Source organism: Centruroides sculpturatus, unplaced genomic scaffold (assembly GCF_000671375.1).
Source record: "Centruroides sculpturatus isolate CEXI.00-Female unplaced genomic scaffold, Cexi_2.0 scaffold223, whole genome shotgun sequence".
NCBI classification, from domain to species: Eukaryota; Metazoa; Arthropoda; class Arachnida; order Scorpiones; family Buthidae; genus Centruroides; species Centruroides sculpturatus.
In genome coordinates, this window is record NW_019384416.1 from 705521 (window position 1) to 732103 (window position 26583).

Below are 26583 nucleotides of genomic sequence, written 5' to 3' on the forward strand. Positions count from 1 at the left end.
TTTTATTAAATTTTATAAATAATAATAATAATAAATGTGTTGGTTGTAGAAAAAATACGAATACAATGGAATCTCGATGTAATAAACAATGAAAGTACTGAGCTAAAATTATTTATTGAATTAAGATTATTCTGTAATACTTAAATGATTCTAAAATGACATAAAACACTGTATTGCAAAAAGTAGTTTATTATTAAACTAGTAAATTTCTCTATGAGTGTACTTTATACATTAATATAATATATAATAATATTCTGTTATATATAAATAAAACACACAATCTAATTTTTTCCTAACGAATTTTGTTTATTTTGATTTGATAACTGACTTTCTTGAACCACGGTAGTTCATTGGATTTTGAAAGCTCAGCATTTCGTAATTAAATTGCCAAGAAATTTACTCTACTAGTTTTATACTTATGTGAGGTTTATTTAGTTAATGGAGTTTGTTTTTTGCAATGATAAAATAAAGCGTAGATTAACAGTAGTTCAGATCAAAATAATATTTTCGGTTTAATATGATTTAAATTCACCAGTTATATAATTTTAATTTTTTCTTGTGCAATTTTAAAATTACATAAGTGTGTTTTTTTAAAACTAATTGCCTTAAACATCTATAACTGACTGATAGTTTATTGAACTGTTATTTAATTTAGTAATTACGTCGGAAATAATGTTTCTACTTGAAACATTATATCGATTTCTTTTTAGAATTAAACTTATCTTACATAATTAATTTGTATATAAGATTATGTAGAAATTATATAAAATTTATCTTTTTGCGTTTCATTATAAAATTAATGAAAGTGTTTTTTTTTACTTATTCGGTTTGTAATGTCAGTTTTTGTGTCGAAATATGCTTAAAGACTCTAAAAAAGTATCAGATAATTTTTATTTAGCCTAATCGATAATATATAAATGTAAAAATAATGAAATTTTAAATATATTTTAACACGAGATTTTGTCATATATAACTTACATGAGAAATTTAGCCGGAAACACCGTGAATATTTATCACTTTTTATAATAAATTATGTGTTATAAAAGTTAATATAAAGCATAATTTTTCCTTTTTTTATATTTATTCTAATTAAGTAAAATGCATAAAAAGATATTTCCATATATTATTTCAGAATTTTTCCTTGTATATTTCTTTTTAAAAACTTATTTTAATTCTGTGGGTGTTATAATATTTTATTAGTTACATTTAATCTTTTTCACTTGAACAATCGCTATTGTCTAAAAGGACAAACAAGCAGGAATGCGTTTTTATAGATATTTTAACATGTCGAGATAAGTAGTCAAACTTTTTAAAATAAATATTAATAACAAGTTTTTTAGATCGTCGACTTGGCTGGTTAATTGAGAATAAATTTTAATAATGTATTTAATAACTATTTAAGAAAAGGTTTAAATAAATTATGATTACTATTTACAGAAAATGTCAAGATATATAGGGAGGGTACTTTATTCTGTTATACAAAGCATTTAATTTACAGAGGAAAAACAGTGGAAAAACAATTAACAATGTAGGGATTTAGTTAGGAACAAAAATAATTATTTCTATTTAATTAAAATTTATATATATATATATAAATTTGGAGAGAATAAAAAGTATAAAATATTCCTTTAACTTATTCATTTTTACAAAATTACCTTTCTCATTTTATGCTCGAGGTAAACATGATAATAATTCTCGGGTTTCCTAACGTATAAATAATTTCTTAAAGTGGTCTTAATTATTGTTTTGTATGATGTTTTAAAATCTGCATGACAGTTAAATGAAATATTTCAGTGTAATTTGCAGAAAATGTGATAATTTCTGTAAAATGTTACACAAAAAACGTTTAATATGCATTGTAAATATTGATTTTTTCAGTATTTTTGGATGGGCTTTTTTACTATGTCATATTATTATTAATATTTCTGATCATTATTTGTTGTTATATATAATTGATTGTGTGTCATGTTAACATCAGTCTGATGATGATTAGTGCAATTATAAAAATAAAAAAGAATTAACCAAAATCTAATCAAGATTTAAGAAAAATGTTTACGCCATGTTTATTATTATACACTAATTACTCTTTTAATGATGTTAAGTACTTTTTAAACTCCGCTTTTTTTTTTCTAATTGGTTGAAAAAATTTGCTGATGAACAGATAAGAATCATTTTCGTAACAATTTTTATTAACTTTTAATTTTATTTAAGAAAAAAAACCATTTAGAAGATTTAATTTAGTAACATTGAGTTTTTATGCGTTTATTTTTTTAAATTTTTGTACAGATAAAATTGATATACGGCAGGTAAAACTAATCATGTAATTGATATTTTTACGCCTCATTCTATTTAGTATTTCTTTCATATAATAAGTCATTAATATTCAAGCAATATCATTTATTTCTGAGAATAATGACGTCAATTATAATTATGTTCAAATTAATCAGGAAGTGGTACACTTCTCTACAATGAACTATTCTATACTTCATTTAATATTTTTTTTTAATAAAGAAAAAATTAATTAATTTGGTTTAACAATGTATTCTTACACAAATTTAATTCTAAAACATTATAAATTTCAAATGGCTTCATTAATTATACTTATCTATTATATTTACTGCGGTAAATTTTTAGTGGAAGAAAAATACCAGAGAAAAAATTATGGACGAAGCTAACAAATCACATTGAGAATTTTTTTTTTTTTTTTTGTAGTAGCTTATTGGAAAAAAGAAGAGCAAAGCACGTTTTTCAGAGACTATTTATAAGTGTCTTGAGATAAAATAGACCGATTTATTTTGAAATCATTTTAATTTTGGTGGAATGGAACAATGAATAAAACATTGAACAGATTTTTTTCAATAAATAGAAAAATTGTGAATTCATAAATAAGTATTTATGCCAAAAAAAAAGTAAAATATTTACAGAATAAATTATAACTACTGCAAAATACACAACTTTTATATAAAATTTTGATCGTAAAATTAATATGGATTCAACAGTTCTCCATAATTTATAAAAAAAAAAATATAGTGACTGTCTGTTAAGAATAGTTTTTTTCTTCCTTTTCTTGTTTAATAATGCACGAAATAAAATTTAAATAATAATAGTAATGAAATATGTCATAGAAAATTGATTTGGTAAAATAAGTAGTGATAATAAAATACGGAATAATCGTAAAATGAGAGAATAATTTAAGAAAGATTCATAATTCGATCTCTTAAAATTGTATATGATTTTACTAATTAGGTAAAGTACCATATTAACTTTTGACTTTATTTTGCTATCATTAGTCTCTGTACAATCAAATCTAATATCTTCCTATTTCGAAAGTTAATTATAAGAGACTTAATGATTAGCAGCAAACATTAATGAATTACTCGTCTAGTAGAAAAAAAGTCGGAATTATTTTGTTTAATATTTAATAATTCGCTTTATTATATTCATTAGAATTTTCGAATTAGGTCTGTCATTTTCTATTCAAATTCGGCAACGATGTCGCATTTGTACTGGGAAACATATAATAAATTAGCTTGAACATAATTATTCTCTTTAACTGTCATCGTAAAAAGCCATTATATGAAATACTTTTATGGTTCCGGGTGAATTCTAGTATTTATTTTGAAAATGGATGTTTTCTCATATAAATTCAATTATTCTGAAGTTGAAAAGTTTAGAGTGGATATTTAAATTTTTGCCGAATTTTATAAGAATAAAATGTAGATTAGATTTAAATTTAAAGGCGTAGTAATTTCTCAGTATTTTGCACTTACGAAAGTTATTAATGAGATAGACTTAATATGATGAATAAAACGTCATGTTTGAAGTACTTAATGATTCAATTTAACTTTTATCTCTGAAGTATCCTTCGTTTTCTTGTTATAAAGTTTAAAATGATAAGAACGGGATTAAAAACGAACTATTCAAATTTTAATTTTTTTTTTTCTTTTACAGGACTTATAATGTTCGTGGGAAGAGCTTTGCTACATCTACATCATCGAAATGCTTTTTGAGCTCATCTTTGGCGAAGCCACTTAAGTCTGACTCTTCTTATTTTTATTCTCAAAACAAGGCTCTTTCCACGAACTTTTGGAGTCCTGCACTTAATGATCTTAAGATGATTCTTTCCTAGTCATTCGGGAATAAGTTGTAGTAATCGAGCATCTTCTGTCGGTGAATAATTTTTGCAAATAGAATTTAATGTTATTTTATTTCGAAATAAAGAAAAAAGTGAAAAATAGACATAAATCGATATTTTTATTTGAAAAATTGTTGCTAAATAGAGAAGAATTTTAATATTTTTACTAAATCAGATAGCTACGAATTATATTTTTTAATATATATATATATTCGTATATTGTAGAAGTTTTTTTTGTTAACAGTAAAAGAATTTTCTCTGGAAAGATGTTATTTCTGTAAATGAATATATTGGAATTTCACGAGAATATGTGAAGATGGTGGTACCGGTTTTTTGTTTTTGATTAATCAACTTGAAGATTTTCAATTGGAAATTTATATTATTGTAGGTGTTAAAGCGAACATTTTCTTAACAAAAATAAATTACATTTGAGTTTTAATTTAAAAAGCATTTCTAAACAAATTATATTAAATAATACAATTTTCAATCGGATTTTAACTTTCAATTATTGTTGAAGTTTTGTAATAATTTTTTAAATTTATTTTTAAGATTACAAAATACGCAAATGCAAAAATAGATTTCATTTGATTTTAAATATATTTTTTCATTTCTTTTATTATTATTTTAAAAATTTATCAGACTTTAACGATACATTTTGTCATTTACTATATCCACATTTATTTTTTCTACATTTAAGTGCATAAACGTGAAAACGAAGATTGAATTCAATATATAACGGACACTCGATACAGTGAACTTTCTAAGAATAGAGTTGAAATCATTGGCTATTTCGTGAGTTCACTATAACGCATAAATTACATAAACAATAGCAAGGACCAACAGAATTGTTCACTACATAAAGATTTAACTGTGTATATTAAGATGAATATTGTGTTTACAGTGCTAAAAATAAAATTTAAATTATTTTTAGCTAAATATTTATATTATTTCGTGGGAATATTCAGGTTAGTTGTTTTGCCAAATTAAGTTTTGTTAGGTAACTGGTAGTCGGGAAAAAAATTAAAATAGAGAAGAAATTTTAATAGAAATATTTGCAATTAGATGATTTAATTTTTTACTATGACGTAATCAGAAAATGTCTCTAGGGAAATGTTTCTCAACCCTTCCTTAACAATCACTTCTAAAGGACACTTCTTTGGATAATTTTGTTTTAATTGACCCAATCAATATTTTTAAATTGTATACTTTATATTTATTTTTATTATTTACTAACGATATTTAAAAAATTAGTTATTGGTTTACTTATTTGTTTTATATACGTCCATTATCTTTCGACTGTTACATTGCTGTCTTATTGTGATTCTCAATATCTATTTACGCTTAAAAGTAATTTTCTTTCCCCATATTTTATTCACTTCAAACGTGCTATAGTGGAACATGATCTTGCAATGGTTAAAACAGTAACGCATCTGGAAAAAATACTTAGGCCTAGAAATTATTTGAGATTAATATCCGTTCGATCGTATTAATTTTACTATTAAAATAAATTGTGATATCGCAATATCCTTTAATTGAGACGTGTAATCAATTCTTAGTAAATAAATTCGATATTTATTTCTACGTAAAAAGGAAGAGGATTATTGATTTAGCTATTTTTTTCCGAAATAATTACACTTGAATGTTATTCTGTAACTACTTTTATTCTTTATAGAATGATATAATTTTGATGAATTAAAATACCAGTTAATCAGTTAAGTTAAAATTTATATTTGAAATTCATTCTTAAGAATTACTAGATAAATTATTTATTTGAAAGAATAAATTCTTTGTAAAATATACAGTTGAATGGAAATAAATAAAGAAGGCGGAAGTCGTTGATTTTTAAGATTTGATATTTTTAATGCAAAAATATAATTTATGCTGAATTGAATTTTTAAAATTTTATTATAATCAGTTCAATAATGATTATAAAGTTATTTGAAAATAAAATAAAAATTAATTAAGCTTACATGCTATCAAACATGAAGGGAATCGATAATCGTGAAATATGTGTGTTACAGATATTTCACGGTTACAATTTTCAGATTATATTACAATAATAATTTCGGATTTATAATTTTTAAAATTATTTCAAAATATCTCAGTAAAAATTTTAAAATAAAATAGTTTTATTAGCCTTTATCATACTTTCATTTTTCATAACTATCAATCAGAAAGATGAAATTTTCAGGGGAAAACGATAAAGATATGCTATCTCTCCTGCATTATTTCGTATCGAATCGCTTAGATTAGTATTCCTAAATATAAAAGTATTAGCACTCTAAGCGCTTAAGAACTAGACAATTGTCTATTGTAACAGAGGATAATTACTTCTATCGAATTTCGTGTACTTATCCGAAAAAGAGAGAGAAATTTAACCGTAGTATCAAATTTCACTGATATAAAAATATTTATATTCGAATGGTTTCTGGTATATTTTTAAAATATATTATATCATTCTTTAATGTTATGAAAAAAAATATTTTATTAAAATTTCCTAATTTCTCGGTAGCTTTTAAAATTAATGCAAAATTCAAAACTAACTGCTTAAAAAAGTACAAAAATGCTGTTATGATTATTATATCAAACGTAATATTATTTATATATTATATACATAATATATATAGAAAACAAATATTATTACATTTTGTTTATATATATATATATATATATAATGTTGTAAAGAACGAAGAGATAAAATGTATTTATGTTCAATTGCTCCGATATTTGTGCGTGATACGTAGTCGTTTTAAACTCATATATTTATATCGGATTTTATTTATTTATTCTTTTTTATATTATATAACGCAATATTATTTATAAATATAAAAAGATACGATTAAACATTTAAAATATATTTTCAGAGTACTCTTTTCGAAAATAATCGAACGAGTCCCGAACCCATGTTTAATTGTCAACCGAAATGTGAAGAAAAGATCACCAAAAAGAAAACTTGTAATCTCGCGAAAGTCAACAATAACAACAAAAGAACGCTTACTCCGAATAAGGTAAACTTTATTTTCTGTGTAATAATAATAATAATAAGCACACAATGAACATAAATACGCAGCATTTTTATTACAGACAAAATTTTTTTTTTTTTTTTTTTGTAAATTTCTGGATCTCTTTCCTTTTTACACCGACAGATGGCGACAGATATTTATTCATTATAACTTTTAGAGCTGCAATGTTTGCTACTGCCATCTGTGAACGGTAAACACTACAATAAATTATATATAATATAATTAAAATTAAATTAGTTTTACTCGAAATTTACATTTAATCGTTGTTACATTAAAATTCAAAGTAATTTCTTGCTACATATGAATAATTTATGTTTAAATTCCTCTTAAATGTGTTATATGTTTTTATATTTTACATTGCGAAATTATAGCATAAAATTTATCATATAGTCTAGTATTTTCAGAAAAATAAATAAATATTTATACGTTTATTTTGTGAAAAAAATTACAACGTAACATATATAAATAGAGATAAAAACTTATATCGAACAGTATTTAAAAAAAAATCCAATAAATTTCCAACTGAACTCGTCATAAACTTAATTAACGTTTAAAATGTAGTTAATGATAGAAATCGGAATTAATTACAGTGTAAAACATTTATTTATTTAAATCTATTTGTATTGTGTATTTACATTTTATTGAATTTTATACCAAATTAATTTAAAACAGTTTAAATTTAATAATGGTTCGTTAAAAACGTTCTTTAATTAGTTGTGTTTAGAAATAATACAGCGATGAAGATTATATTATAAAACACAATTGAAAATTATTACATATTGTTTGTTGAATAATTAATATTTTAATTTTATGGCTTGCTTAATGAAAATGTTTTGAATAATTTTTTTTTTCCTCAAACTCTATTAAAATTCACGCCATTTATTATCTAGATTCTAAAAATATTTTTAATGGAAGTATTTTTTTAACGTAAGGATTGATTTATCAAATTTTATAAAACATTTATCTATCACATTTCAGTGCTCGATCTTATAATATTACTTAATGACCCTTGAATCTTATGTTATTAGATTGTTAATGGTAAACTGTTGAATACGTAATATTAGGCCTACAAGATAATTTATGAGAAATAAACATTAGCGATTTTTTTTTTATTCGTCTAAATAGTTTATAAATTCACACGATAATATATCCACCTTCGGAGCCGTCTGTCATCTATTGATACAGATACCAGTAAGAAATTCGATTCTAAGTATAAATTTCGAACATGGTGGTGTGAAGGGAAGAAATTGGATATTAGAGCAGACTTCCACCACCAGGGGATAGCTAAAGATGTGCAATGTGTCCCTTCTATATTGCTGATGCGCTGCGAGATATAAAAGGTGCTGCACCGAAGATCGCTGTGACGATAACAAAATACTTATCACTTTATCGGAGTGTGCATTAATTGTGAAATTGTTTTATGACAATAGAGAACGCTACGACGGCTATTTGGTTAATATCGCCTTCGAAGTACTTGTGGAGAGGGACTTTAATATTATTTATTATCCGGTGCGTAATAGCGTTGTTTGCAACGTCATTGATCGGCCAGGAGCGGGAGAGAACTCTATCCAACTAGCATAAACTGAAAGATTGTCACGTCAGTAATGGAGTTGCCGCAGGACAGTTCTTCTCTGTGTCATTGATGCAAATGCTGTTTATGACAAGAAGTATTTTTCTCTGTCTGATGCGAAGCAATAACTGTACTATTTGCTAAATCTTTCTCATATTTGTGAAGCTACATAACTATTGGATTTCAGTATCCTTCAAGAAGACGAATATTAATTATGCGAATGGTTTTTGAACGCATTGTTTCATTTGGTGTTGGAAAATTTTGTAGCGATTCTTGTTTTTATGCTGTTTAGTGGATTGGGACACAACGCTTGTTTTCTTTTATTAGTATATTATTTCTTTCGTCGAAAGGATTTTTATCATATTGCCCGAAATGTGAGATTTACTGTTACTACGGATTGTACAAGATGGCAGTTTTGTAATATGTGTATATTCAGGAAATATTGCGATAGTATTTAGTGAAATGCCGTTCAATTACTGCTGTTCGACAATATGATCGTCTCATTTGTTGGTGTAATTTCCTACAACTTTGGTCATCAGAAACTCAATGTGTATTTTAGTTTCTATTGAATGTTAGTCTACGAACTTTACACAGCTTAAGGAATACTATCACACATCAGTACAATTGCGCCCTCCATCCTTCCCTAGATACTCGTGTAATCATTGGATACACGCGGAATGGAACATCGCACACTTACTGTAGGCAATATATTTTATTGAATGATCGTCAGCCAATGGTAGCAACATTGATTTTAACTCGGAACGAAATATCCGTTTTTTGTTATTTTCATTTGCATGTTAGGAATCATATTCGTGTCACGTTTTGATATGACTTTGCTTTGATTGCTACGAAAATTGAATAACTAAACATACATTAGTGAATATTTAATGTAATAATATTTTGAGTATATACTTATTGTCAACAATATCTATTTATTCAAATGTCTGTATTTAATTGGTGGAATATATAGAAAATATTTGAGCAATACACAGTTAGATAATACGACGACATATAAGTTATACGTAGTTTTTAGTATATCGATATGTATAATAAAGAAAAGTATAAAGTTTGCTTTATTATATAGGCCTATACTAAAATGTTTCTATAAATTTTTGTAATAAATCGTTAGATTAATTTATTCTTTGTTTATCTTCGTTTTTAAATTTGTTTTACATTTTATAAAGTTATATTGTAACAAAAATTTACCAAATTTTATTTTATTTTTTAAAAATATTTTGATTTGCGTAATTTCATGAATTTAGACTTATTAAACAAAAACATTGTATCAATAACAATGGGTATTTTAATATAAATTTAAATAATAATAGTAATGAAATATGTCATAGAAAATTGATTTGGTAAAATAAGTAGTGATAATAAAATACGGAATAATCGTAAAATGAGAGAATAATTTAAGAAAGATTCATAATTCGATCTCTTAAAATTGTATATGATTTTACTAATTAGGTAAAGTACCATATTAACTTTTGACTTTATTTTGCTATCATTAGTCTCTGTACAATCAAATCTAATATCTTCCTATTTCGAAAGTTAATTATAAGAGACTTAATGATTAGCAGCAAACATTAATGAATTACTCGTCTAGTAGAAAAAAAGTCGGAATTATTTTGTTTAATATTTAATAATTCGCTTTATTATATTCATTAGAATTTTCGAATTAGGTCTGTCATTTTCTATTCAAATTCGGCAACGATGTCGCATTTGTACTGGGAAACATATAATAAATTAGCTTGAACATAATTATTCTCTTTAACTGTCATCGTAAAAAGCCATTATATGAAATACTTTTATGGTTCCGGGTGAATTCTAGTATTTATTTTGAAAATGGATGTTTTCTCATATAAATTCAATTATTCTGAAGTTGAAAAGTTTAGAGTGGATATTTAAATTTTTGCCGAATTTTATAAGAATAAAATGTAGATTAGATTTAAATTTAAAGGCGTAGTAATTTCTCAGTATTTTGCACTTACGAAAGTTATTAATGAGATAGACTTAATATGATGAATAAAACGTCATGTTTGAAGTACTTAATGATTCAATTTAACTTTTATCTCTGAAGTATCCTTCGTTTTCTTGTTATAAAGTTTAAAATGATAAGAACGGGATTAAAAACGAACTATTCAAATTTTAATTTTTTTTTTTCTTTTACAGGACTTATAATGTTCGTGGGAAGAGCTTTGCTACATCTACATCATCGAAATGCTTTTTGAGCTCATCTTTGGCGAAGCCACTTAAGTCTGACTCTTCTTATTTTTATTCTCAAAACAAGGCTCTTTCCACGAACTTTTGGAGTCCTGCACTTAATGATCTTAAGATGATTCTTTCCTAGTCATTCGGGAATAAGTTGTAGTAATCGAGCATCTTCTGTCGGTGAATAATTTTTGCAAATAGAATTTAATGTTATTTTATTTCGAAATAAAGAAAAAAGTGAAAAATAGACATAAATCGATATTTTTATTTGAAAAATTGTTGCTAAATAGAGAAGAATTTTAATATTTTTACTAAATCAGATAGCTACGAATTATATTTTTTAATATATATATATATTCGTATATTGTAGAAGTTTTTTTTGTTAACAGTAAAAGAATTTTCTCTGGAAAGATGTTATTTTTGTAAATGAATATATTGGAATTTCACGAGAATATGTGAAGATGGTGGTACCGGTTTTTTGNCCGTTTCGTGATTTTTAATTAAAAATAAAACCAGGCAAAATTTCTTTTTATAATTTAGTATTCGTAAAAATATAAATATTCTGTTTTAAATATGATTTATTTTGAGGATTGCTAAATTTTCTCAACTTAATAAACATTAAGTTCCTATACGACAAAGTCTCGTGTTAAGGAATATACAGTACATTTGAATTTTTTTTTAAAGTTATATTTAAATTATACTTTTATTGTATGAAATCGTTTCAAATAGTATCATTAAGTTATTATATGTTTTATATCTTTAAATTTTGTTGCGAAACACGGATTTTTTTTCTAACGAGAAAGGCATTGTCAGTCACGAAACAGCACTAAAAACATCAGCATTAATGGCATTAGTCCAAAAGAAACCGATTTTCCCAAGAAAATTCTCATAGCGCGACATTAGATTCTTTGTCGAGCTTTTGCTTACTACAACAAAAACTTTTTGGTTATGGAAGTAGAATAAAGTAAAATAACATTTTAACACAACTTTTTTTTTCCTTTTATTTTATTTGTACAGTTAAAATTTCGATCAAACAAAATAATACAATGTAAATTTTTAAAATGCACTTAAACTAAGGATTTCGACAAAGATCATACAAAAAATAAATGAGTAATTTATACGAAAAAATTTCAAATTTATAAATAATTTTATAACTGTCATTTTATTATTGTTAAAATTGCCTTAATTACGTTTTATAATGATGATTGATTCGAAATTTAATTCTTATTTAACATTTCTCACGCAATATAACTTAAAATGCAACTGATGTAATGATAAAAATTATTTTCCCATAGATTTAAGGGAGAAAATTATTGCTTTAATCGAGCAATGTGATTAATATATAAAAACGACATTTGAATTATTTATAGATGTTAGTTAAACGAGGAAGTCCTTCACTTAATAGAAACAATTTAGTGTTGAGGAAGAAAAAAATAATAATACAAAAAAAAAGAAAGAAAACAAGATAAACAAAAGCTAGGAACAAGTGATTATATTTCCGATCAAATAGCTTATAACATAATTACCGGATGTAATTTCTCTTAACGGTTTTTCTTAGTATATGTGTAATTGTTAATATCAAAAGTGTTTAATCAGTTAAAAAAAGGGGGGGATTTAGTATATAACGATCGGTTTAAGCTAAACTGAAATGGAATTTTTAATATAGTAAAAGTTTTATTGCAAGAAAAATAAAAACTGGCAATTCGCATAATATAAAATACTGAAATTTGTAATTAACGTTAGACGAAATATATTGCAAAATTTTGATTTAAAAAAAATCTTATAATTGAAATATTTTTGGTTTTAATTCATCAGATTTTAGTATTTTAATAATCTAATAGTCGTATAAGTTCAAATGAATTAAAAACTGAATATTATTACTAAAACGTAATGCTTTTAATGTAGATTATGGTATATAAAAACTTGATTTGAACGTAAAATAGAAAGAAAAATCGAAATTATTAAGAAAATAATGCTGTTATTTTCTATAATTCGATTCATATGTATTCATGTTAATATTATTCATGTTAATATTAGTCGAGTTCTTAGAAGTTTCAAACAATTCATTAAATAGGAAATGATTATAGGAGACATAAATTAAAGTCATAGAAACTTACGTCTGAATTTATATAGTGGTCCATTTCTATTTAGTTTCTGGTTTAATTGTAAATTATTTACCTAGTAAAACTGAATATTTTTATAATAAATATTAAATATCTTCGGTATTTATTAAAATTATAATAGTGCGTAATGTATGTAATATATTATAATAATCAATGTTTTGTTAAATTTTTATAGAAAGTATTTTTTGTAGGTTAAGTTGTTTAGGACTTGTAAAAAATGTATAGGATATATATTTATTCATAATATTTTATTCTCGACATACTTTAATAGACTAATTTTGACACTATAGTTTGTTTTCCATTTATAAGGGCTTTTAAGATTTATTTTATATTTTACTGATACGATTTGAAATCACAAACGCAGTTTAAGCCCATAGTAAATGGTTACAAGAAATGTGATATGGCCTGTAAAAGCTTTTAAATTGACTGAATACCATTTTACTGCGAGTAAAGTATTCTCTCTTTCTCTCTCCCCTCAAAAAGAAAAAAAAAAAAAAGGGAAAAGAAAAGGAATATACATGATTGCTTTTACTGAAATTTGAACAGTAGAGGGTTATAAAGAATTTATGAAAATGAACGAATGATTTAATTAATTTATATTTTGAGAGTAATACTTGTTTTTACAGCTACAAAGTTTTTTCTATATAGCTATATGAACCACCATTTTCATATATATTTATATCAAACTGAAATCTTAAGATAAAATATCGAGTAATTCTTTCTATAATTCCGTATTTAATTTTCTAATTATTTATTAAAGTGCACATGCAGTATTTTATTTTATGAGAATTTACAGATTTTTTTATTGTTACAGTAGAGGTAACATTTCCTCATTTTCTACACGTTTATTCGTTTAAAAAGTTTATTTATGACGTTTTATATTCGTACAAAACAATGCTTACAGATAGCTAGAACTGTACGCGCCATATTATATTAATAAAGAAATAGTTTGTTTAATTATTTTGAAATAACTCAAGACTTTGTTTTTCCGTTTTTTTATTATTATAGACAACTTATAAGTTGTTATTCGTATATTCGTCACGATTATTAATAAAAGATGAAGTTTTATTTCCATATTTTAGTATCATTTAACAGAAGTAAATTGATTCTACAGATGGTTCGATTATTATCACAAATCTGCTTTATATATGCGTAAAAGACCGATCGTTATTGATGGTATCGTAGCATTTATAGCTCTTACCCACCTGTCCAATATCGAAAGATAGATAGCAGCTGCTTCTGATCGTTGCATGATAGCTATCAAATATGGCACAAAATAGGAATGCCTTGATATTTAGCGGTTTATTTCCTCTCTTCTTTACAGTTACATTTATTAGTTTACTTTTAATTCGATCGTTTCGGTTGTTCTGCCGATCAATTAAATGGGTCTACAGGTTGTTTAAGATGGGAATTAGCCAGCTGCCAGTCTATTCGAATGTATTAATGAGTAAAATAATAAAAAAAAATAAAATTAAAAAAAAAAAAAAAAAAAAAAAAAAAAAAAAAAAAAAAAAAAAAAAAAAAAAATAATAAAAAAAAAAACACTGTAACATTAAAGGCGAATTGTTTTTTTTTCTAGAGAATTAATATTTTGATGTTCAATACTTTTTTTATGGGTAAGACCTATAAATAAATATAATTTTAAGAAAGTAATAATAGTTATTATTTTCGTAAATTAGATAAAAGAATATTTAAAGAAGTAATAACTATTAACATTCTCGTAAATTATAATATTAAAGTAATATATTGTTATTATTGCTACGCTATGATTAAAATTGTTATATTATTATTTGCTAGTAGATAATTTTTTCATTAGTATGTCGACAGTGTATTTTTGTTTATTCAGAAAGGAAATGTAAGATATGAATCAGTTTGATTCAGTAGAAAATTTGAAATCTTTGAGAGGAAAAAAAATCGAAAATTAATTTTAATGTAAAGTTTTTTTTTTTAATTTTAATTATTTGTTGATGTTTTTCGATATAAGAAGAATATATTAAAAATAGAAGGAAAAAAATATTTCTGCATCTGCCTTAAATTACGAAGAGGAGTCGAATTATTTTTGTCAAAATTTTTTTTTGTTTTGTTTATTTTTNAAATCGAAAATGAATTTTAATGTAAAGTTTTTTTTTAATTTTAATTATTTGTTGATGTTTTTCGATATAAGAAGAATATATTAAAAATAGAAGGAAAAAAATATTTCTGCATCTGCCTTAAATTACGAAGAGGAGTCGAATTATTTTTGTCAAAATTTTTTTTGTTTTGTTTATTCTTTATTTTGTTTTTATTTTTTGCTTATTTCACTCTGAAATTACTTTCAGGGTTTCTACTCGCCATTAATATCTATTCTGTTATATGAATATAAAATTAATTAAATTTAAAAAATTATAAATTCTTGTGACTCTTTGCTGCCGTTAATAGAAAACCATTTGATATTTATAAATACTTTAATAGAAGGTGATTTTAATAGGTTCCTAGTTTTTCGTGAGGTGGATGCTACTAATATTCGCTCGAAAAACGTTTTATTTCGAATTTAATATAATTTTTAATAAATATCAAAACCGTTATTTAACTGGAAAAGTCATTAAGATTGTATAAGAGAGTGTTTAAATGACATTTGTTTAAGTGGAATATCTTGTGGAATTATTATCCGACGATTTTATAAAAGCAGATATTATGTTTATATTTAAAAAAAAAAAAAACAAGGGAAAAAATTGATGGCTCCGTATGGCATATATATAGATATAGGGAAGAGAAAAAAATTTTTAGCGATCTTGGCTCCTTTTAGGTGCGCGGCCTAGGAAATTACTTTTCCTGGGACCGGGAAACAGGGGAAGGAATAGCTGTCAGAGTGAAACCGACTCTTTCTTACTTTCCCTCCGGTCTCGTATTGATCTTACCGCCTTGATTCATTGAAATGCAAAAGTTTCTAGGCTTTGAGTTTCAGAATAAATCCTGCTACTGAAATAGGATTCTTTATCGGAGCTATAGAAAGGCAGAACAAGATGGATGAGACGCCATTTGTGTCCCCCCAAAAAAAAGTACTATCAATGGCAGATGCTCGCCGCTCGCTTCTCTCATTCAGCTTTCTCTTTTCTCCGCAAGGATTCGCTAGTGTCATTGATAGATCGGTGACGTCGTCTTCCGGTCGTCCGAATGATGTCTGAAGTGGTCGGAAAAGATGGAATTGAGGTTGACGGAAACATAGTTATTAGGTAAAGAGCTATAGTTTCCGCTTGTGATCATAGTAGGGTTTTCGCTTGATATTCACTACTTGGACTGGCTTCCACCGTGTCCATTATATGAACTCTTTTGTTGCTGCTCTTTTTCTAGGATATACTGATTACCAAAAAAATCCCAATTGATAACCGGATAAGTCTGTTGTTGATCATTGGCTTTACTTATTTTTTTTATTTTCTTTTGAAGATTTTAGTTTTTCAAAGGGTTTACAATTTTCACCATAGAAAAAAAAACTATATATTAATAATTGTAGACATAATTATTGAAAAATTATCATTGCTAATGAGGCTTAAATTTATTTTTGTTTAGAGAGAGTAATGAAAAATTTGACTAATTTTGAATGTATTAAAATAAACTTTATTTTAATTAAAATATTCTGTAGTAAAGTTAATAATTTAATATTAGAAATTACTCGCTTACAATCAAAATAAGCCTACCGAATTGAATCTCTTACTCGAATTTTGTTTAAATTTCTTTAATTTATGGCCTTGGAATTATTATTATTATTTTAATGATAAAAAAAGAGTATTTGTTAATTTTACATGTAAAAATGTTTATATGATTCGTTAAAACAATCGGAAATAATTATTTTTAAAGGTTATTTTTTTATAAGTCTAGAAATTGTTTACAATAAACTTCATAATATTTGATGAAATTTTGTAATTCGATATAACAAAGAATCGTGTAGAAAATTTGTATTCTTTAGTAATTAAAAAATATAGCCTATATATTTAATTTGGAATACGTCTTCCAGCATCAAATATTTATAAAATTGAATAACAGTTATTAAACTTCTGTAATTGAAATTTAATAATTAAAGCATCTAGAATTTAAAAGAATTTAATTAATTTGATTTTGAAAACAGTTGAATTAAACGAAGAAAAATTTTAATTGCTGACATTATTCGAATATTTTCCAAATTCAAACACGTTGAAAGGATGAAAGGAAAAAAAAATTGATTCCGTGTAATTCTGTGATGTGATCATCAAGTTTAAATTGAGAGGAAATATTTATAAGGTCGTAAATCTTTCGTTTTTAGCCCTTTTAGAATAAACAGAGTATTTTTTCATTATTTTTGTTGAACCGTATTTAATGGAATGTGCAGTTTTCTTTACCTCGTTATTTCATTCAGTATGAAAAAAATTTACTGTCACGTTGGATAAAATGTATCCATAACCTCTGTTTTCTCTATACATTATTGAAAGCACTTCTGCCCAACCAACCAACTGTATTTTATAGACTAGAGCTGTTGCTTATTGATTTTTTTTCTTCTTCTTCTTCTTTTTCTTTTTTTTTTATTAGTCTGCCACATTTAGGATTCTTGTTTCCTAAAATTTTCTCAAAAGGTATAAATTTAATTATAAATTTTTTTATTTTCTGTGTAAAAAAAAGGTAGAAAAATGTGCATTATTTATGCCAATGGTTCTGAATTAAGGAATATGAATTCTTTATAAATAAATTAGGTTAACAATATTTATCCTTTAAAATAAAAAGTTGCTATATTAATGACTAAACATGTTATATATTTAGAATTAATTAATTCTAGAAAGCTTTAATAAATAAATAATTAGCAGTGTATAAATAATTTTTGGTATAAAATAGGTAAAATACATAAATAATCTATGGCAGATTCCTTTATGCTTCGCCAGGAATTTCTAATCTTTTGATCTTGATGAACTTGTAATGATATACTTCTAATGAATTCTTCATATAATGAATGATTCAGCTCAGTCCTTTGAGAGTTCAGTATATCGAGAGGACGTCCACTCTATTGTAATTTAATTATTATTTCAGATATTATTATGAGTATAGGACATACAATTTAAGTAATTGACTATACACTTTAAATATTAATTTCATTTAAATCGTTTATTTAACATATTATTAATTTGGTTGTTTCTATAAATATGTAAACATAAATTTATATAACTTATACGAAGTGTTAAAATAAATAACAAATAAAGTAAATAATTTCAAAATTATAATTTGAATGAGATTAGGTAAAAAGTTTTCTGTAATAAAGTTTAAAACAATCGTTTGATGAAATTAAGCCATATATGATCAAATATATCTTTTTAGAAGTTCAATATGTGAATAGAATGAAAACATTTAAATCTGCTGACAGAATTTTTATTTAATATTTATAGTATTGTAAAGAATAAAGCTATTCATCATTTCACTATAAATCATACGCAATATAAAGTTTATTTGTTTCCCCTAGATATTTTACATAACATCCATTATACCATACACCTGTACATATTACTCTGAGGAGATTTTTGTTCCCTAAACATCTCCTAGATTTCTAAGCGGATTTGAACGATTTAGGTGTCGATAAATGTAGATGGGTCTGCAAATGTGCAAATATAGGTGTTTTCGGATCCTTTTCAGAGACACCGGGTTCTAAATTTTCTGAAATTTCCCTATCATTTTGTTTAGGGAGTCAATAAGAAAGTTTTTGCATCATTGAGATTTTGTAACAATTCAATGTCAAGTTTACTAAATTGTTTAGCCACTCGGCCAAAAACAGTTGGGTTATATTTGATTTATCACTTTAAATGTGGCACACAAAGAAATTTTGTAATTCATTTTCGTAGTTGCGTTGGGAGCGTGGATACATTTCACGTAGTCCAAACTATAAATAACTTTTGTAGACATTAAGTTTCAATTTTAAATTCTAAATTAATTTTGTCTATTTGATGACTTATTCGGCCGGTTGTCCATTAATTATTTGTGATAGATAAACTTTTAAAATATTTCCGTTTTCAGATTAAAATATAAGAAAAGATTTTAGAAACATGCAATATGAATAACGCAGAAACATATAGAATATTCGTTCCTAAATTTCTAATTGTACAGAAATAATGATAATTGACAGCGTAATTAACGTTATGTAATTAATAACGAACTGAAATTAGATCTTTTTAAAAATGATTCGGGTTAGTCGGGTTGAAAATATCTGTAGATGCTCTAATCGTTTCATCCTTTCGTCTTTTAGTATTTAAAAATTTTGATTAAATTGTTTGCAAATTTGATAATTATCCCATTTATAGAAACTTGCATATAATAAAAGTAAAATATGCATGGTCTTACTCATTAAACTAAAACTTTCTTAGATCTGCTATTCGGGACATAACTTAATGATTTAAACATAAGAATATGGAATGTACAGTACAGAATACTTATCGTCGTATGAAGTCCAAAAGTTATATGTAGGTTAAAGAATGTAATTTTAAAATAGACGAAGAAAATTTATTTTAAGTTATTAGTGGAATGTAATGTTGATAAAGTTAAAGAACATGGACGAAAATATCTATCTGCAACCTCTTTAGTACGATTACTGAAATTGAAGTATGCTATTTTACCTTTTTGTACAGAAAAGTTCTATAGTTAGGAACATAAAATACTACAGTTAGGAACATAAAACACCTACAGTTATTTACTAATTCTACCTGAATAAATAGTAATTGTTTAATTCAATAATATCTAATTATTTACAGTATATATTTTTAAATTCTGCAAAGTAGGATAGTGTAAGACAAAAGTTTAGCAGTCGTTTTTTCTAGAAATAAAAGCTTAGGAGAAGCTCACCAATTACACCTAATATGTTGAGTACAATAAACCAACGTCCCCTTTAAATTTAATTGTTATCTCTAAATATCACTAAAGCAAAGTTATGCAAATTTATGTAAATAACCGGGCATTACCTAAAAGAAAAACTCATATAACTCCGCATTTCTAACGTCATGCCACGAAATAACAATTAAGCGATGCAACAAAAATATGTAATAGTCATGCAAAAGTAACAAAGGCGATGTGAAATAGTCAAAGAGTCAAAAATAAATCCTTTCAGTGTTTTACGAAAGTAGGTTACATTGCAACAGGAGACTTAAGTGTGTCAAAAGGAATGGTCAACCACGAAAGCAACAAAAAACGGATGATCGACGTTCCGTTCATATACTGAGCATGATTTTAAGGCAATAGATATTAGGACAGCTAGCACCAATGGTCTGCAGGTACTAAAAAAAAAAATTCTATCTGCAGAAGCAACGATAAAAGAACAGAGACTTATCTTTAGAATAGTAGGAAAATATCATATTCAACGATGACTGCAAGATCATGTCCAAGATGATCAAGGTTATTTGAAGGTGGAAACCGCCGTATCATTCGAAAGAAAGATGAAGATGAATCCCGGATTGGTGCTTGTATCTCCAAATATGTGAAATACTCCCCAAATGTCAGAGTCTTAATAGTAAAAAGACTGGAAAATCTGTTTTATCGAAGGACGCCTAAATACTGAGAAAACATCGAAATAATAGAAGATTGTATTGTTCCGTCTCTGTAACTCTATTTTCCGGATGGAAGTGCTGTTTACCAACAAGGTGGTACCCCCAACTCACGCTTAAGAAAAACTAAAAGATGATTTGAAATTATGAACATCGATGTTTTAGACTAGCCTGACAACAGCACTATACTTTTAATGCATTCAAATCTTTGTGCAGACCTTTAATTGAAAACAATTCTAGATAAATTATATGAAACTATTAAAGGAAAATGAAATGAGTTCGTTGACATTTTAACACATATATATATCTAGTTTATTAAGAATCCTTAAAAAAGAGAGAGACAGAGGGTGTTGGTGATCAAATAACATATAAACATTTATCAGATAAAATCCTACTCAGTATATAGACAAAATTCATGGAATGAATTTGCTCTATAAAGCATATTAAGGTAGTTTGTTTCTGGATTATTTTATTCTTGATAACATTCTGCATAAATTAAAAAAAAATATTAAATCACATGATATACTTATTATTCTTATAATATGTATAGAAATAGTAAATCTTAACTATTATATATTAAATTCTTTATATTAAAACGTCAAAATATTTGCTCACTGAAACATCGTAATCCAACTTCTAAAAAATTTCACACAAATGAAAAACTACATTCATACTTTTTAGAGAAGAATTTTCATTTATAAATAAATAAAAATTACCTTCAGATGATTCTACAATTAATAAAAGCTTTGTTATTGGTCCAAGAGTACAGTTATAATATAATGGCATCATCAATTATCTGTAATATAAGTTTAAAAATCATTTTACTCAATGAAATTAATTATGACAAATACAATAATTGTAAAATATGCTTGGATTTGTTAAAATTTTTTTTAAAAGAGTTTATTTATTTAAAGTTTATTAAACAAAATAAATTTTATTTTTATCTTTCAATATCTTTCTAATCAAAATTGCTATAAGCACAATGACGCAACTTAATTCACAAAAGGAAAAAAATATGTTTCGTTCGTTTTATATGAAGTTTATTAATTTATGATCATTTTTTGAATAACTAAATTTTCTTTAAAAGTATTTTCGAATTGGAAGAATTCAAAATTTTCTAACGCGAAAAATTCATTTCTTTGACAGGAAGATAAAATTTTAAAACAATTCTAGTACTTCTATAGAAGTTATTAAGTGTTAATGTGAAAATAAATTATGCTAAAATTTATAAATAAAAAAAATTGTAACGAAGTTTATTATTGTTTAAGATTCCATAAACAAAAAAGAAATGATCACCTGTTTTTGGACCCTAAAAATTCTTATGTCAATTATCGTAAATTGAGAAGGGAAAATATGCGATAATGAATATTTTTATGGAAAATGACTTTAATAAATTTTAAAATTTATGACTCCAAATTAATACTCCTTAAAATTAATGACAGTCGAAGCTCAGGGAATACGAATTGTTATTAAATTGGGAATATTTAATAAAATATTAAGTATTAAAATTCTTACGCCGTAAAGATTTGTTAATAATTTATCTGCGAATTTAGAAAACAAAGTAAATGGACGAATGAAAGTAAATCATAACATAAAAATTCGTATAAATTTTTGGGTAAAAAATACAAAAATTATTGTTAGACAAAGGATCTTGCATACATTGAGCAAGAAGTCTAGAAACTTTGATAAATTATATGTTAGACTTTCCTATTTTGAATATTTTCAAAAGAATTCTTAAAAATAAAATTAAATTTAAAAAAATTATTTATATATTTTGTAGAAAATATTATTACAAAAAATTTATAAATTTTACATTAATTTATTATGTATATAAATAGGCATAAAATTTTCTCAGTCATGCATTCTTCGTTTTCGATTGAAAATATACCATTTTAATATAATTTAAGCTCTTTTATTTATCTCAGCTCTTTCAATCTATAAAATTTATTCCTTTCAAAGTGAATTGATATATTGAAGATTAACAAGAATATGAAGTCGTGTATGTTGCTGTTAATTTTGATTTTATTCTGTGACATTTTCAAAAAATAAAACTTAAAATTTGAAGTCAAAATGTATTGATACTTGTGTTTTCACACAATCTAGCCAAAATTTGAAATGTATAAGCTTTATGGTTGAATGAATTTTAAATATTATTATTTAAAAAAAGACAGTTCAGACTTCACATATTGTTTTAAGTCAGTGAAAATTAATAAAGATTATTTATAATCTATAACTTATATAAAACTTGACCTTATATTCCATTAAAATGAAATATAATGTATATAGAAGTAGTCTTCGTTCGCAAGATTTGTTGTTATTGTATATTAAACTTATTTCTATACATTTCACAATTATTTTGTTGTATTTGTTTAGTGATTTGGCAAATTATATGGACGTATTTTGCTTGTAAAACGATTTTTATATGAAATATTCGCCTACACTAATTTATATATTATATATAAAACTTCTTTTTTCCAAACAAATATAAAAGTATCAACTAATTCTCGCCATTTTAAAAAACAGTTTTGCTGCATTTTCCTGAATCAAGAAAAAATATTGCATAGCAAATATTTCAAATTCTTGACGATTCTGCACTTTTGTTTCGTGAATTTTTTTTTCTTTCTTTTTTATAAATAAAACTTTGAGGAAAAATTCAGAAATTCCAAAATTAGATCATTTTCAAAATGTTTACATTTTCATTTGCAAAAACGGTTATTTTATTTTTTAAAAAAAAATACTGTTTATTGTACCTTAATGCTCGGGATTCATTATAATGCCATTATAGTGCTATTATGGTGAATGTAGTCTTTCTGCAAAATATCCTCGTTAAAAGGGAAGAACACAAACATCTAGGTCTAAAGTATTATTTGTAGCCTACCCACGATTCTGCAGATAAGGATCGACGTTTTAACATAAGCTACCCTACCTGTTTCGAGCGGAGTTTATTATGACCTAATCTTATCTGTACAAAATCTCATTTTATGCTGAATTGTATGCGAATCGTTTAACATTTTTGACATTTGAATAAACAAAATCTGTTACTTTCCAGATATTTCAATGTTCCTTATACCCTCGAATATTTAAATAATAATAATAATAATAATAATAATAATTGTACGATTTCAGAAACTGTTAAAGGTTTAATAGACAAATGAATTCTTTAAAATGTAATCTCTTAAAAAATACCCAACTTGAATCATTTGTAATATTCTACTCTCGAGATAATGACATTAAATCAAATTTAAATATATATATTATATATATATATAAACGTGTGTTTATATGACACACACAATAAATAATCTAATATCTAATATATATGGAATTTTATATATTAGTAAAGATAATTCTGTTACAGAAACTTTACATACTAATTTATCATATCGACCACCAGCAGCTAACACATCCATTCCTCCTTTTTGATTATTTTTTTTTAATTCACATTTAACTTGAAATATGACTCCAGAATATAAATTAATATTATATACAAGTCCTGGAGTTATAAATATCTGTAAGTAAAAGTTGTATATATATATTAATAAACTAATTCAAAAGTGTAATAATAATAGTAGTGTTCCAGATATTATATAAAAATCTAAAAAGATATAATTTATGTCATACTAAAAAATGTACAATATTGAATGCATTTTACACAGTATACTACTGTATCAAAAAGTATCAAGAGGGTGCTGTCATTATTTGGTATGACTTTCATTGACATCTAGTAGCAATCCATATGTTATTATCTATTTTCATTTGCAAATAAATGTTTGTTTTGTGCATAAAAAATTTTTGCACCTGCACTTTTTCAAAATGTCTAGTGTAATTGAGCAAAGAACGTGCATTAAATTTTGATTTTGTAATGGAATCTACAAAATCATTGGAAATGTTGCAAAAAGCCTTTTATGATAACGGTATCAATGACTAGACTTTTAATGATACAAGATATTCAAGGAAGGCAGAGAATGTGTCAAAGATGGACATGCATTCCTGGTAGACCATCCACTTCAACTGACAAACAGCACATTATTCAAGTCAGAGATTCAGTGCTCGATGTTTATCATTAACTATTAGGGACATTATTGAGCATGTTCCAGTATAATTTGGATTTTGTCAAGCAATTGTAAAATATCATTTGTGCTTGCAGTGCATCACTTCTCAAGTTGTCCTGAAAAAGTTGAATTTTTTTCAAAAAACATGTTCAAGTAGCTGAGAAAATGTTTTCCAGGCAAATCATTCTTAAAATGCATCATTGCAGGTGATGAAACATAGATTTGTGCTTTTGACACTAAAATAGCTCAACAATTGAATGAATGGCATTCTAAAGGTGAAACAAGATTGAAAAGACCACAAAGTCAGGTCAAAAATCAAGATTATCTGACTGTTTCGGTCAACATAATCTTTGATTCTCATGATGTGCATCATGAATTCCTTCCAACTGACCAAATCAACAAAGAATATTATTCTGAACATTTTGCATCATTTGTGTGAAGCAAGTAAAAGAAAATGACCTGATTTATGGCAAAAAACTCCATGAATTTTGCATCATGATAACATAATCAGCAAGAGCATTGTGAGCAGGTGTGATCTTTTGGCCAAAAATTTAGCAAATATAGTCCTGCAAACTCTGTATTTATCCAATATGGCACTGTGTAATTTTTTACTTTTCCTTGACTAAAATTTCTGCTTTGTGGTCACCATTTTGAGTTGATTGATGTCATAAAACAAAATTGCTGTGAGTTCTGGTGGGATTTCATGAAAACAACTTCAAAGCATGTTTACAGATTGGAAAAGTTTGCCCCAAGAGCATTGCAGTGGGAATGGATTATACTTTGAAGGGGATAAAATAAATTTTGATAAATAAATTCAAATCTTGCATTTTATTGAACCATTCCCAATACTTTTAATCACAGGAGCTATGTATTTCATGTTTAAAAAGTTTGACTGACAGAATATAAATATAATGGTTGTTAAAGTAGCTGTTTTGTTTGAACCACAACTACAACAGATTGCATTTGTTCTATATTCCAAAAAACAACAATTTAAATCACTGAAGATAAAGCGTGTGTCCTGAAAATATTGTTTTCATCTCACAATTTTGGATTATTTCATGAACTTTTTGGAGATTGGTTTGTATTTTAATTGTTATTTGTTAGCTTTTATAACAAGTATCACTTTGTAAATTTTAGTCTATAAAAATTAGTCTAGTATAATATTAAATTCTTTTTTAATTTAATTACGAAATTATCTGAAAATCAGAATATACTTATTAGCACATAAAAGTTAAATATGTTAACTAAATAAAATTTTTCTCAAGAATTATAATGAACAGAGCATTGAGCAATGTCAGGGCCAATTTCCAGTGTATTTTTAATTGCTTAACTGAAGTAGGGATCATTGTACATTTTACAATCTTTTGCAGCTTATATTTTTTTAATGATTCAGTAATTCATAATTATAACATTTATTTGTTTTCATCTTTTCCATCTTATTTTGCAATTTATAAATATATACTAAATTATTTGTTTATGCACTGTTATATTTATTTTATTGGAATTTATTTATTGGATTGCTTCAATTTTAAATGCTTCTTAAATGTTTGTCATTTTTCATTGTTGTTCATTTTACTAAATTATAAATGCTAAGCATGTGCACAGGATTTTTAAAAAGGTGGGGTTTTATATATTGTATATAAACATCATATTGTAAAAATTAATAAATTACAATATGATGTTTTTTAAAACCCCACCTTTTCTGTTACTCTGTATACTGTTATTCTGTATACTGTTACTGTATTTTTTCATTATGTAAAAATTAATAAATTACATAATGAAAAAACAGTAACAGTATACAGAATAACAATACAGTAGACTAAGAAAGAATTGAACAGGTATAAAATACATTATTTTTTTATTTAATTTTCCAATTCTTCCCAAATGGAAAGTTAAACCTCTAAAACCCACATGTACTGGTACATGGCTTAATTGATACTAATGCT

General features: G+C 25.3%; 1 protein-coding gene across 1 annotated transcript in view; it reads left to right on the forward strand.

Annotated features, from left to right (window-relative positions):
* Positions 1 to 26583, forward strand: part of LOC111619195 (fibrosin-1-like protein) — a 328918-nt gene that overhangs the window by 261248 nt on the left and 41087 nt on the right. Inside the window, exon 2 of the mRNA XM_023360884.1 lies at positions 7000 to 7143. Coding sequence (XP_023216652.1) covers positions 7000 to 7143 — 144 coding nt within the window. The remainder of the gene's footprint in view (positions 1 to 6999; positions 7144 to 26583) is intronic.